The sequence below is a fragment of the Salvia miltiorrhiza genome, chromosome 5 (assembly GCF_028751815.1).
Source record: "Salvia miltiorrhiza cultivar Shanhuang (shh) chromosome 5, IMPLAD_Smil_shh, whole genome shotgun sequence".
Lineage (NCBI taxonomy): Eukaryota > Viridiplantae > Streptophyta > Magnoliopsida > Lamiales > Lamiaceae > Salvia > Salvia miltiorrhiza.
Genome location: NC_080391.1, coordinates 55826568 through 55841338, shown reverse-complemented (window position 1 = coordinate 55841338; position 14771 = coordinate 55826568). Strand labels below are relative to the sequence as shown.

Genomic DNA, 14771 nt, shown 5'->3' with positions numbered 1-14771 from the left:
TGCAAAAGAAACGAGGCTTTCAGCCGAGTCTGGATCGGAGAAAGACAAAGAACGCGAGGGCCAACCACGACAGTCAGAAGATGAGGAGAGAAGCCTTTTTCTTCAGGAAATCACCGAGAAAGAAACCGCTGGTAAAGCTCTCGAAAATAACAAAAAGAAACAGAGCAAGAAATCGAAGAAGGTGGGCCAAATACAGGGAGAAAATAACGGATGGAGAAACTTCATTGCGGATATGGAAACCGAAAGTTTGGAAATTTGGAAATTAGGGAAAACTTTGGGGCTTTCAAGCCAACTTACAGATCAGGAGATGGCAGCGCAAATTGAGGGCCAAGAGGAAGGCAGCGTGAGGACAGAAGCTGGGAGTAAACCAAGTAAGTGTCCATGAATTTTCTATCATATAACATTCGGGGCCTTGGGAGTATTGGGAAACAGAAAGATGTTAGTGAGATTGTCAAAATGCAAAAGATTGACTTTTGTTGCCTTCAAGAAACAAAAATGACTGAGTTTGATTCCTCGGTGTGTAACTCTTGGTGGGGTATTGATAATTTTGATCTTGTGGTTCGGAATTCTGAAGGGCGTTCTGGTGGTTTGGTTAGTGCTTGGAATAAAAACGTTTTCCAAGCTTCTAGCAAATGGGACGTCAGCGGGGCTGTGGTGGTGAATGGAAAATGGGTTCAAGATGATGTTGTGTGCTGCATCATTAATGTCTATGCACCAGTTGGTTCGGAAGAGAAATCTAGACTTTGGGATGTTATAAAAAATATAGTGGAACAAAATGCCGATCGCGGTGTCTGTGTGATGGGGGATTTTAACGCAGTGCGGAAGCGGGAAGAAAGAGTTGGAAGTGGGGATTCTTATGGGGTAGCAGATGCAAGAACCTTCGACAGTTTTATCGGTGATAGCGGCCTTACAGAAATCAGATCCCAAGGGCGAAAATTTACGTGGTATAAGCCGAATGGGATGTGTAAAAGTAAACTGGATAGGTTTCTGGTTAACGACGCGTGGCTGCGTCAATGGGAGGGGTCGATGGGACGTGGTCTGCAGCGCACCATTTCGGATCATTGCCCTATTGTTTTGGTGTCAAAAGTAGAAGATTGGGGACCAAGGCCTTTCAGATTCCTCAATGTGTGGGGGACACATCCGGAGTTTGAACAACAGGTTAGGAAAGTGTGGACGGCAAACGGAATGACGGGATGGAGATGCTTCGTGGTCAGTGAAAAATTGAAGAAACTGAAAACGGAACTGAAAGAATGGAATAAATCCACTTTTGGGAATATTGATGAAAGGATACGGGTTTTGAAGATTGAATTGCAAGCTCTTGACCAGAAAGATGAAGAGCATGGAATTGAGGAGTCTGAAATCATTCGAAGAAATGAAATCCAAGCGAATATTTTCCTACAGCTGAAAGACAAACAAAGGGTCTTGCAACAGCAAGCCAAGGTTCGGTGGCTCAAAAGCGGTGATCTTAACACGGGATTCTATCACCGAGCGATTCTTGGGAGAAGGAAAAAGAATGAAATCTTGGGATTATACTTTGGAAATCAATGGGTGTCTAATCCAGGGGAGGTCAAATCCAAAGTCCGGGAACACTTCGAAGTCTTCTTCAAAAAAAGGACACGGAATCTGCCAAACCTCCCCAATGACTTCCTAAAAAAAAACTCTCTGATGAGGAGCGCAATTGGCTGTGTAGGGAGTTCGATTTGGAGGAGATCAAGGAGGCGGTGTGGAGCTGTGGTGGCGACAAGAGTCCTGGTCCAGATGGGTTCACGTTCTCCTTTTGGAAGAATGCATGGTCGACAGTAAAGGATGATCTTCTCCAAGTTCTGAAAGAGTTTTTCGAGAACGGGAGGATCCCCAAAGGAAGCAATACTTCGTTCATTGTACTTATCCCGAAGAAGGAAGGGGCAGAGAAGCTGGATGAGTTCCGACCGATCTCACTGATCAATAGCTTATACAAAATCATTGCAAAAATCCTTGCAGGGAGGCTGAAAATGGTGATGGGGTCTATTATCTCGGACAAACAGTGCGCTTTTATCAAAGGTCGGTTCATTCTTGATGGAGTGGTTATTCTCAACGAAGCAATTGCGGAAGCAAAGAAAAAGAAGATTGGTCGTATTTTCTTCAAGATCGATTTTGCTAAAGCTTACGACTCCGTTCAATGGGATTTTCTTGATGCTTTATTCGGTCGTATGAACTTCGATCAGAAATGGCGGAATTGGGTGAAGGGATGCCTCGATTCGGCGTCAGGCAGCGTGCTGGTGAACGGATCATCCACAGGTGTTTTCAAAATGGAACGAGGTCTTAGGCAGGGGGATCCGTTGTCCCCTTTCCTCTTTTTAGTCATCGCCGAAGTGTTAAATGCCCTGATGGAGAGAGCTACTGATCTCCAGCTCGTGGCTCCGGCTGTTCTGGGGATGGATAAAATTTCTGTGTCGCATCTTCAATATGCAGATGACACAATCTTCCTGTTGGCAGCTAACGAGGGGAATGTGACTTTTATTAAAAGGATCCTTCTTCTCTTCCAATTCCTTTCAGGGCTAAAAATCAACTTCGACAAGAGCAACTTGATGGCAGTTGGTGTCGAGAATGCGTGTTTAAGGAGGTGGGCAGGTTATCTCAACTGTAAGGAGGGATCTCTTCCTTTCAATTATCTCGGTATCAAGGTTGAGGGACGGATGAATAGCAGTGTGGAATGGAGTTGCGTCGTGGAAAAAGTGTTGAGGAAAATCAGAGGTTGGAAGAAGAAATCTCTTTCTTTGGCAGGGCGTATCGTTCTGGTGAAGTTGGTCCTTCAAGCCATCCCAGTGTTTCAATTGTCTTTTTCCTTCATTCCTAAATCGGTAATTCACGACCTCAACTCCGTTTTTGGAAAATTTTTGTGGGGGGGAAGTGGCGTGTCTAGGTCTATTGCTTGGTTCAAATGGAAAGACATGTGTGTCGACAAGCTTCAAGGGGGATTGGGCTTTCGAAACATTGAATGGTTTAACAAGGTCTTGGTGTTAAAATGGGTGTGGAGGTACTTGGTCGAGAGGGAGGCGCTGTGGGTCAGGGTGATTAAATCCTTGTACGGGGATTTGTCAAGAGGGGTGGGAGGGGAGTGGAGGGTGGAGAAAAGGGGCGGGATGAAGGGATGGTGGTCGAAAATTGTTGGGAGAGCAGGGAGGGAGGAAGAAAAGTGGTTTAGTGGCAATATTCAAAGGATTATGGGGAATGGTAGAGAGGTCAGTTTTTGGAGTGAGACGTGGGTGGGGAACAGCCAACTCAAGATCCTCTTCCATAGACTTTTTAATCTTAGTCTCTTTAAAGATGGTAATGTGCAGGAGGCTGGGGAATGGACGGAGGAAGGATGGATGTGGGATCTCAAGTGGCGAAGGGAGCTGAGGGAGAGGGAGAAGGAGATGGAGGAAAATTTGATGTCAGTCATTGGGACGCTTTCTCCTTGCCTAGAACTTATGGACGGCTGGAGCTGGAAGAACGCAGCAGGGGAGAACTTCTCGACTAAAGCGGCCTATGAGGAGTGCGCAAAGGCGGAAGGTGATCATTTTGGGAGACACATTTTAGCTAGTGCCCAAATTTGGACGGCACCGGCTCCTCACAAAGCCAGAGTGACAGCTTGGAGAAGCATTTGTAACAGGCTGCCAACCTGCGAAAACCTTCTCAAAAGGAATGTCCTCATCCCAGCCGAAGAACAGTGGTGCAATGCATGTGTATGGAGGGAGGAAACATCTGAACATTCTTTTCTCCATTGTCCGAAAGTCGATCGCGTGTGGGACAAAATCCATCAATGGATTGGAATGGAAACGGCTAAACCACAAAAAGTCGAAGATCATTTCATATCTTTCATTGGAGGAGGAAGAGGTAAAAGAAACAAGAACTTCCTTAAAGCTCTTTGGATCGGGACTGTTTGGCTGATCTGGAAGTATAGGAATGAGAGTAGGTTTGAGAACAAGAATTGGGAGGTGTCCAATCTTGTTAATGAGGTCAAAGGGAGGCTTTGGAGCTGGAACAAAATATTCCATGTTGTCGAGTTCAATGTTTCTTTTACTTTGTGGTGCTCCAACGAGTTTGCACCACTTGTTTGATGTTTTTGGTACTCCTAGTACCACCCCAGTTTTTTAATGAATTTTTTATTGATCAAAAAAAAAAAATATGAAAAAAAGATTTCAACTACTATAATAAATTAATTCTGGAATTAGAAAATTAAATTTCGTAAAAGAAATCAAAAATAGAAAGAAGCAGTGGGCCCAGTTCCAAAAGAGCGTTAGATTTTGGTGAGAGACAGCCAGCCACACGCGCGGAGCTGAAAAGCTCCAACGCCACACGTTCGAACCCCCAGCCAATCGCCACGTGTCGCGGGCCCCGCCCATGACAATATTTCAGCTAACTGCCGTCACTGAATTCAGTCTTCCATTTCCATTTTTCCAATAGATAAATAAATAATAAATAAATATAAAAATAAATGTTCATCTTCGTATAAATTTGACTTCTCTCACAGTTAAAATCCTTTTCTTTTGCCGGAGAGCTCTCAGAAAAATCACGAATTCCCCCCTTTTTTTCACACACAGAATGCGCGCATTTATTAGCGCGATATGATTGATGATTATATAAAATCGGTTTGTGAATCTCCATGGAATAGAAGGAGATTCAATGCAGTAATTGGCGAGGAAAGCAATTTTTTATTTAATCTAATTTAATTTATTACTGAGAAAGAGGGATGGTGGGTGGTTGATGGGGTTTCTCCTCCTTTTCACGCTTTCTCTATCTAGAATGAGTTTCTTCTCTCTCTAGACTTCTATTGTGGTGGATATTTTGCGAGGGAGATATATGATCGCGTGCGATCAGTTTCTTCTGCTCTCGTCATTGTAAATTAGCTCGCGAAAGAGAAAAAACCTACAAAAATTCACAGTATCGTCTTGGATCTCCATATTTCGGAGAGATGGGGGCGTGTGTTTCCCGGCCGGAAAATTGCGTCGGGTTTAAATCCGGCGGTTCGAGGAGGAAGATGAGCATGAAGCGAAGAAGGGCTTTGAAGAAGAGTGCGGCCGCTTCTAATTATTTGTCCGATCGATCATCGGAGAAGCTTCCATCTCTGCCTGCTGATCGTAACCTCAATAACCTGCCTCTCAATGGTTCATCTCTCTCTTTGTTTTATGCATGCTCGTGCTACGTTTTTTGTCTGGTGCGAGGTTGAATTAATGAGTGATGCGGTGAACGTTTTGATATTTAGTGATTGCTCAAGTGTGAGAAAATATTGATGAGCATGTGAAGTTGATGGTATAATTTCTTTTATTTTTATTTTTTTTAAAAATTTAGATTGTAACTGATAATGTAGCTGGGCTAAGTGTGGTTTTGGCTCGGGTTCACTGTAATTACATGATTCTTCGAGATTTTATTTACTATTACATGGTAAAGACACTAGTAGTTTTTTAGGAATTGCTTTGTTGTAGAAGAAAAATAGTAGAAAAGGAATACAAATGGAAAAGTCCAAGATTGATAATAAAGATTCCTGTAAATTGAAGATTGATTGATTTGGAGTCTTTGTTTGTTGGATTTAGTAAATGAAATGACATTAGCCACTTGTTACTAAATTCTTTAAGTTTTTCATTTTTTAGTTTTTGTTTTTTTAATGAGAAGCAGTGGTTATTACATTTTTTTTTTGAGAAAGTGGTTATTACATTTTGGGTTTGAACTTAGAATGGGATTATGATGTCCAAAATGGTTAAGTTGGGAGATTTTAGCTGGATACTGAGGGATTTTTAAGGAGCAACTTCGTATTCTAGCTATTTGAAATAGTATGATTTTACATTTCTTAATTTATCAGATAGATGATTGATTTTCATTCATGTGAACTCCTGCTGTATAATAGGCTTGGCAACAATCAATCATTCGTCTCTAAAATATAATGTTACTGAGGGACTGTTGGCTGGAATCGCGCTTTAGTTTTATAATGCTTAGGGGGGTGAAGAAATTTATAAGATCAGAACTAAAAACGAATTTTCAGAGTCGACTTACTTGGTCTACATGCTGGCAATGACAGGAAGTGGTGAAGAAGCGTGGTTCGATCCTGCTGCTTCCCTGGAATCTGACTGGAGTGATGAAGATTTTCAAAGCATCCCCGATGGTTTGTTGAAATCTTAATAAAATATTGCTTCTTGCTCGTTGCAAGTAAAAGAGAGTGGTAGTTAACCAATTATAGTAAATAATTGCAGATGTGCTCTCTCTAAGCGGTTTGGATGGAGCATCCACGATGAGCTTTGCTTCTCATAGAGATACTAACCAAATAAATGGTGATGTAAGCGTGCAGCATGTCTCGTCTTTTGATCACCCCGAGGAGTCTTGTAATGGCAGCTCAGCGCGCAATTCTGTCAGCGTAGCAGCTAAAAGCTCAGTCTTTCCGGGTGCTTCTGACTTGAAACTGAAATCCGGCGAGCTGCAGAGCGGAACTACGCCCGTATTTGTGGATGAAATTTCCTCATCGACTGGGGAAACTGCTGGAGGTGACGACAGTATATTGGTCAATTGTGGACTTCTTCCAAATAATTGTTTGCCTTGTCTAGCTTCAACTGTTCACACCGATGAAAAGAGAAGATCACTTAGCTCTAGTCCGAGAAAAAAAGCTGCCTTGAAACTACCCTTCAAGTGGAAGGAAGGACATCCTGCAGCGGCTTTATGTGAGTAATGATTAAATTTTCTTTTTTGATTGGTGCAACAAACACTAAACATATGAATAATCCTAATTTCCTTAAGGATTCTTGCCCATGGACCTTAAATTTAGTCATTTATATATTGATGTGTATATATATATATATATATAATAATATAGTTTGTTAATACGTTGCAGTTTCGTCAAAGGCGGTGCTGCAAAGACCTATTGCTGGTTCCCAAGTGCCTTTCTGCCCCTTGGGGAAGAGAGTGCCCGATAGTTGGTCGGATGTTGAGCCAGGGACTTTTAGAGTCAGGGGAGTGAACTATTTTAGGTACGTCTCTAAGCATTTGTGGTTAGCCGATGTATAGAAAACAATATATGTATGCTATATTGAATAAATCTTATTCTTTTATTTTGTTCTTGGTTTCGTCTTTGCAGGGATAAAAAGAAGGATTTGGCTCCCAATTGCGCTGCATACTATCCTTTTGGTCTTGATGTGTTTTTATCTCAGAGAAAAATTCAACATATTGCTCGATTTGTGGAACTTCCTTCTGTAAATTCTTCTGGGAAACTCCCACCGATGCTTGTTGTAAATGTTCAGGTACTACATCCATTGAAACAGTTGTATGCTCAAGCTGTTCGAACATTTGTCTGTTTGCTATATCATGTGATGGTGAATTTTCTAAAAAAAAAATGTTTTTGGCTTTTGTGCATTGACACTTGGGTTTTTTTATCTTTGCGCAGATACCATTATATCCGGCAACATTTTTTCAGGGTGAAACAGACGGGGAAGGAATAAGCTTTGTTTTGTATTTTAAGCTGTCTGAAAGCTTTGCAAAGGACCTTCCAACCCATTTTGTAGAAAATATTAGGGTAAGTTAATCATAGAATTGTTGTTTAATGTTTAATAGTAAATTCTACATTTGAGTTTTGACACGATCAAATATAACTATTAACTGATATCTTCATCATAAATGCTTCTCCAACTACAGAGGTTGATTGATGATGAAGTGGAAAAGGCTAAAGGTTTTCGTGCTGAAACAAGTGTACCCTTCAGAGAAAGACTAAAGATATTGGGTCGAGTAGCAAACGTGGATGACCTTCCTCTGAGTGCTGCAGAGAGGAAGCTGATGCACGCCTACAACGAGAAACCTGTACTTTCACGTCCTCAACACGACTTTTATTTGGTAAGTTTGATTCTGATATCAACTAGTCAACGAGGTTCTAAGTACATTTTCAAGTTTTTCACTCGTTCGAAAGAAATCATATCAGTTGTTCAAACTTATTGCATTATTATTCGAATACCATGATTTGGCGTATGAGATTCTCAGTAAGGTTCTTTGCCTCCTCCCTTGCAGGAAGAAAATTATTTTGAGATCGATTTGGACATGCATAGATTCAGCTACATCTCGAGAAAAGGGTTCGAGACATTTCTTGATAGGCTAAAGCTGTGTGTCTTGGATTTTGGGTTGACAATTCAGGCAAGTCTAAATGTTTTGAATGTTGAATTATTACATTCGGCTCGCCATATTCAAATTCTCTCTTTTTATATTCTCTTTTTCCAGACATATTGATACATGTTTTCCATGATTACTTGACAGGGTAACAAAGTTGAAGAGTTGCCAGAGCAGATTTTATGTTGTATACGGTTAAATGAGATCGATTATATAAATTATCATCAACTTCTGTTTTCCGAAGAAACCATGGATTAGTAACTGTGATAATGATGGATGAATGCAGTTTTTTTACATGGAAAATTTCTTGTCCAGTCTCCAATCTGGGTGTGTGTGTGTGTGTGTGCATGTGACACTTTTCCATTATCTGAGTTTGAACTAAGAACTACATCACATGTGTCTATAAGATAGCCAGCAGTTTTTTGCGCTTTTTACAGAAATTTGTTGTCAAAATTGATAAGATGCTAAAAAAAGAATGCTGAATGTTCAAGAAAGAAATATTGGGTATCAAGGCTGACAGGGTTCGAGTGGTGCGCCACACAGATCTTTGTTTCCCGAGTAAGAGGCTCTCGGGAAGTCGATCAGAGGCTCCCCGTAAGGAATTCTGCCCTCGAGAGAATTACTCGAGAGGTCTAACTTCTTCAGGTTCTTGAACTTGAGAAACTCATCTGGTATTTTCCCGGTGAAATGATTTTTCTGCAGCTTCAGGCTTTCCATGGAGCTCACGTTTCCCAGTGCTGCTGGCAGCTCGGAGTCGAGGCTGTTGTAGCTCAAATCCAGACTCTTCATTGACTCTAATCTCCCGATGGAATCAGGTAACCTACCTCTAATTAAGTTGTGAGATAAATTGATGTACTGTATATCGAGTTGCATCCCCGTGCCTATTTGCTCGATGCCACCTGTGAATCTATTATCTGAAAGATCAAGAAACGTCAATGATCCCCCGGTGGATCTACTCTGTATCTGAAAAGCCCATTCTAGAGAACCTGCCAACTTGTTGGAATGAAGGTCTAGCACCCCAAGGTTCGCTAAGTTCATGATCGAGCTAGGGATCTTATCTTCAAGGCCGTTCAGTGATAAGTTCAATGAGTAGAGCTCAGTTAGTTTACCGATCCATTCTGGGATGTTTCCTGTGAGACGATTCACTGACAAGTCGAGCTCTTGTAGCGGACTTGGAGTGATCAGAACATCCTCCGATACTCCACCTTGGATATTGCACCCGGCCAAGAAAATCCTAGACAGAGAAGGCATCTTCAGGAGCCACTTGGGGATGTAAGAGAAGTTCAGCTCGTTGAATGAGAGGTCGAGCGTCTGAAGATTCGTGAGTGCCTCCATCTGATGTGGCAATGGCCCTTCAATCAAGTTGTTCGAAACGCTCAAAATGAGTAGATTCTCCAGCTGACTCATCGAACTTGGTAGACCCCCTGATAACCTGTTGCCACTCAGGTACAGCTCTGTCAAAGATCTTAGGTTACCTATACTGGCAGGAATCGAGCCGCGTAGCTCGTTGTTTGCTAACGAAACTCTTTGCAGGGACGAGAGGAACCCGAAAGAGTATGGAATCTTTCCTGTCAGGTTATTGTCATTGAGTCTGAGGAAACCTAGGGAAGGCATCTGGTCCGGACTTAGAAGTCGTGGAATCCCCCCGACAAGCTGATTGTTGTCGAGGTAGACAACCGAGACGGCCCTCAACCTAGTTACTGAAGATGGGATTCGTCCAGACAATGAATTGTTCGACAGATCAAGCTCTTTCAGACTCTGCAAATCACCAATGCCACCAGGTATGCTTCCTGTCAGAAAATTGTTCTGTAGGTCGAGACGTTCTAGATTCGACAAGTTTGTAATCGATTCGGGTATAGCACCCGAAAATCGATTCGACTGCAAATCCAATATTCTCAGCCCTTTGAGATTTCCTATGCTTCCAGGTATAGAGCCAGTAAGGCTGTTTTCAGACAGGTACAATTCTTGGAGTTCAGACAGCTCACCGATGCTCTCCGGCAACAGGCCCTCAAATTTGTTGCCCGAAAGGGCGAGTTTCCGTAGCCCAGGAAGACGAGAACCGATCATCGGAGGAATCTCTCCCATTAACCCGATGAGCCCGGATAGGTCAATGACTTGAAGAGATGTGAGAAGTGTTATTGAAGGAGAGAGAGAGCCAATCATTGAGGTTTGGACAGGAACATCATCTGAAGTGAATAGGCCTGGGAGATTGAGCTCTGTCACCCTTCCGGTCTCGTTGTCGCACGTTACACCTTCCCAGCTGCAGCAGCCGCGGCCGGTCCACTTCTGCATCCGGGCAGACGGGTCCGACCGAATCCCTGCCCGAAAAGATGCTAGCCCTTTCAGGTCATTGGAGTGGCAGGTCTCTCCAGCAGCAGTGAGGGTTGCAACTGCTAGAAAACACAGAATCTTGAACCACATTTCCTTCATGGAAAAGGTATGTGTGTGTATGTGTGTGAAATGAACAGAGAAGGAAGGAATTCTTGAATTGGTCAAAAAATATTGAAAAGGTAAGATTTTTCTTTTCTGGTTGTGGTTTTTGCCCCTTTACAGATTGTGATGGTGGGAAAGCATGAATATGTCTGAATTATGATGTCTCATTACAATTTTGTGATATATAACAGAATCCCATGAAAATACTATGCTCTTAACAGAATCCCATAAAGAAATCTGGCATGAACAGATTTTTTAATTTTTATTTGCAATAAAAGCCAAAATCAAAAGTCTATCTTTTTGTCTCTTTTTTCCTTATTTTGATGGGGGGCCAACATACAGTCAGAAGAAGTTGCAACTTTGCTGGCAGATGCTGCTCTTGCATAAACAACTTGGAACTTTTATTTGTTGTTTTTGTATAATAATAATAATACTAATAATAATAATAATAATAATTTTGTTCCTTTAAATTAGTTTTAGGTTCCTACATTGGGCAGGGACACCACCACTGACTACTGACAACTTCCATGTTTCCAAATTTTGTTTTGTGGGATGCTACATTTTCAAGATTTCAGCACTTGTTTTACAATTTCTAGGCTGGCCCATATGTTATTTTGGATAATATTTAGAATCTCAATAAGGGTCCTCAAAGAATATAAATTTAAAATTAAATCTCACTAGAGTAGGGACTATGAATCCAATCAATTGATTTATTTTTTGTAATCGTTGTATAAAAAATCAAGGTCTATGAATCCAATCAATTGATATAAAAAATCAAGTAGTCAAATATGGCAATAATCTTGAAGAAAGATTTGACATTGTATTATTGATTCTATATTCAACAAAATTAGCAAACACAAATAAACTCTACAGTATTTCTCGATTAATTTCCATGATGCAATCTTTATACTTATTAAGATCAATAATCAGCATCCCATAATTTTACTCGGCTTCCCTCGCGGCTTCTCCACCACCGTGCCGTCGTTTCCGGCGAGCGCGCGGTACTTATCTTTCCTCGTGAAAGTGGTGCATTCATACGACAGCGTGGCGGCGATAACCCTCTGTATATAATTGGCCACGTCGTGGCCGGCCTTCCCCCCGCCGCCGCACGTGAGCTCGCGCGGCAGCTTGTTGAGGAACGTCACCTCGTAGGCCGGGCTCGGGTTCATGAAGAAGTAGAAGGGGTCCATGCCCTTCCACCCACGCGCCGTCGTGCCGTGGAACATGCTCATCCGGTTCACCATCGCCACCGGCACCAGCTCGTCGGTCAGCTCGGCGAACAGCGCGCTGAATCGGAGGAGGAACGGCTCGCGGCAGGTGGTGCCCTCGGGGCAGATGGCGAGGTCGCCCTCCCGGAGGAGCTTCTTGATCATGGCGGCGTCGGTGGCGCGGTCGCGGCTGAGGCGGACGGTCTTGATCGGGGAGATGATCTCGGAGAGGCGCGAGACGGAGTAGGTCACGGCGGGGATGGGGCGGCCGAGGGCGGTGGAGAGGAAGATGGGGTCGAGGAGGGTGCGGTGGGAGCAGATGAAGAGGACGCCGGACTGGCCGGAGCTCTTGGCCGGCGGCGGCGGCGGGTTGCCCTTGACGGTGACGCGGACGCCGAGGGCCCAAAATGCGTAGTAGACTAGCGGCATGGGGAGGAGGGCGCCGGCGGCGATGCGGAGGCAGGCGAGGAGGAAGCCGATGGGGATCCAGAGGATGATGAGCAACGCCGCCACGGGGCTCGGCTTCTGAACAAGCCGACCGTCGTGGAATACGATTGGCTTAGGCAGCTTGTCGGCGGCTACAGCCTTAATTTCGGTTTTTGGTGGCACGATGTAACCCTCCTTCATGCATGTCACGTTTAGTTTGAATGATCAAATTGATCGATAAAATATAGGATTGGATATTTGAATAATAAAAATTTTGATTTTTTCGACTCCATTTACTATCACCAATACATATACTACAATTTATAAATTGTTGAAAACACAAAACTTACACACTGCATATGCTCCCTCCATCCCACGAATTTTGACACGTTTGATTTCGGCACGGAAATTAAGGAATTGTAGATTAGTGTTTTAAGTGTGTAGTTAATAAAGTATAAAAGTGATCAAGTAGGAGAGAGAAGATAATAATTATTATCTTATTTAGAAACGTGTCAACATTCGTGGGACGCCCAGAAAAGGAATACATGTCAAGATTCGTGAAACGGATGAAATACTATATATCATAATATTGTCTTAAATCACGTATATTGTCTTAATTGTGAATCAAACCAGAGTGGTCACTATACAAATAAGACTTACCCTACAAAATAAGTCCATTATGAATTACGAATTTATGATGAAATTTTATAAATTTATCGTGAAAAAAAATGAATTTTCGCCAATTATGATATTCGAAGTTCTTGATCACGAATTCAATTCATTTAGCTAAGTTATAATTAATTCACCATATCTTCGCACTCTAAGGACTAGAATAAAATCTGTTTTATACAAACACCCTCCACGTCTAATTAATTACCTTGCACAAGCTCATGAATGCAAAATCCGTATGCCTATCCCCCAACCCAATCTCCGGCGCCGCCGCGCCGAACGCCGCCTCGAGCGCATCGGCCTTGTTTTTCCCGACCAAGACTCCCGGCGCCGCCACGAACCCCGTCGCCCTGCCGCCGTAGCTCGAGATTTCCGTTCCCAACACCAAATCCGCCCCCAAAAACTCCTTCAAGAACGCCTCCACCATGATCCTAGGGTTCGCCGTCAGCACGCAGCGCCGCCCGCACGACGAGAACACCCTCCACGTCTCCGGGTGGAGGTCGCCGGCGTAGAACTTCGGCAGCACCGCCCGCGCCACCGACTCGATGTCCGACACCCTCATCCCGGCGAACGCCGCGAAGACGAGGACGCGGATCCCCGCCGACTCCGACACGAGGTAGTAGAGCACGGCGGCGAGTGGCGAGAGGAGGAGGAGGAAGAGGAGGCGGAGGGCGCCGCCGACCTCGAAGGCGACGAGGGCGAAGTAGGGGAACGAGCTCCGCCCGATGAGTAGGGTTCCGTCCATGTCCGCCACCACCGTCTCCTTCTCCCGCCCGATCCACGGGCACCTCTCCACGCTCGGGAACGTCGCGGCGGCTGCGGCCATCGGAGTTTTTTTTTTTTTTTTTTTTTTAGAAAAAAAAATTAGAGAAGTATATATGAAATGCATGCATGGGAATGTGTTGTGTATAAATAAATGATTTGATTGAGAAAAGGGACAAAATAATTGAAGAGTTTTTTAGTGAATTTGACGAAAAGATTTAGGGTTGGCGCCGAGTTTTACTAATTAAAGAAGTTGACAGCTTAATTATTAATCATGGGATTTTTTTTCAGGTGTTTTTGTTGCTTTTCTTGGATGAATTGTGTGTTGTCGTTTTGATGGATTTATTCACTTTTACTTAGTTTCTACCGTCGCCTTTTATTTTTTTTCATTGTTTGTCTTTCTATGCTAACAACCCTTTTTAGGCTCTTTTTCACTTACTCTTAGGTAGGAATCATGGAGGATAAATGATATGACTCTTTAGTTTCTTCTAAATAAAAATATATGACTCTTTATTTTTTAAAACATAATTTGAAATCAAAATGTCGCCCATAATTTGAAATAAAAAATATTATCGATGAATAGAGCCGCGCATAATTTAGTCCAGTTTGCTAAGAGTCTCATACAATCGATTTGTAAGATCGGAGATTTTTCTACTTGGCTTAGAGATATTTGTATAGGATAACAATTCATGAATAAAAGCGATCATTTTTCCCCCCAAAAAAATATTAATTTCATAATTTGTAGAAAAGTCATTAACTAAAACACTTTTTGGCCCATTGGGCTTAGAATTGGGCCTGCTTCGGTTCATCAGTTAGCTTCAAATTGTGTGTGTGTGTGTGTGAGAGAGAGAGAGAGAGAGAGAGAGAGTTGCTAATCTTTTTCATTTGATGTTAATATTGGATGTAAATCATGTAACTCTACTATAAACCAAGATACACAATTCGGTGAAAATTAAACGAAATCCGATTATCTATAAATTATATATTGCTACCTCCGTCCCATTATAAATGGCTCAAAACTTTTCGACATGAAAATTAAGGAGAATTGTGTAAATTTGTTAAAAGAGGTAGGACCCATATTTTAATTTTTTTCATTTATGAAAATATGCCACTTATAGTCAGAATACACAAAATGAAATACATGTCTTTTTTAGTGGGACGAAGGAAGAATGT

At 42.6% G+C, this 14771-nt stretch overlaps 4 protein-coding genes across 4 annotated transcripts; 2 read left to right on the top strand and 2 right to left on the bottom strand.

The window, feature by feature from the left end:
* Nucleotides 1–495: 495 nt before the first annotated feature.
* Nucleotides 496–4871, top strand: LOC131026155 (uncharacterized). Its single transcript, XM_057955923.1, has 5 exons — nucleotides 496–1445; nucleotides 1691–3221; nucleotides 3321–3534; nucleotides 3665–3858; nucleotides 4767–4871. Exons 1-5 carry the CDS (start codon nucleotides 496–498, stop codon nucleotides 4869–4871), a joined length of 2994 nt encoding a protein of 997 aa, XP_057811906.1.
* LOC131025250 (uncharacterized) lies at nucleotides 4410–8414 on the top strand. The gene is made up of 9 exons (XM_057954919.1): nucleotides 4410–5129; nucleotides 6038–6121; nucleotides 6210–6671; nucleotides 6842–6977; nucleotides 7085–7247; nucleotides 7391–7519; nucleotides 7639–7833; nucleotides 8005–8127; nucleotides 8248–8414. The coding sequence occupies exons 1-9, from the start codon at nucleotides 4937–4939 to the stop codon at nucleotides 8356–8358; spliced, it is 1596 nt and encodes a 531-aa protein (XP_057810902.1). The 5' UTR covers nucleotides 4410–4936; the 3' UTR covers nucleotides 8359–8414.
* Nucleotides 8415–8472: 58 nt separating this feature from the next.
* On the bottom strand, nucleotides 8473–10819 carry LOC131025249 (LRR receptor-like serine/threonine-protein kinase FLS2). The gene has a single exon (XM_057954918.1). The coding sequence runs from the start codon at nucleotides 10528–10530 to the stop codon at nucleotides 8608–8610; it is 1923 nt and encodes a 640-aa protein (XP_057810901.1). The 5' UTR covers nucleotides 10531–10819; the 3' UTR covers nucleotides 8473–8607.
* Nucleotides 10820–11333: 514 nt separating this feature from the next.
* On the bottom strand, nucleotides 11334–13725 carry LOC131026154 (glycerol-3-phosphate acyltransferase RAM2-like). Its single transcript, XM_057955922.1, has 2 exons — nucleotides 13045–13725; nucleotides 11334–12362 (listed from the first exon to the last, which is right to left on the bottom strand). The coding sequence occupies exons 1-2, from the start codon at nucleotides 13723–13725 to the stop codon at nucleotides 11460–11462; spliced, it is 1584 nt and encodes a 527-aa protein (XP_057811905.1). The 3' UTR covers nucleotides 11334–11459.
* Nucleotides 13726–14771: the final 1046 nt, after the last annotated feature.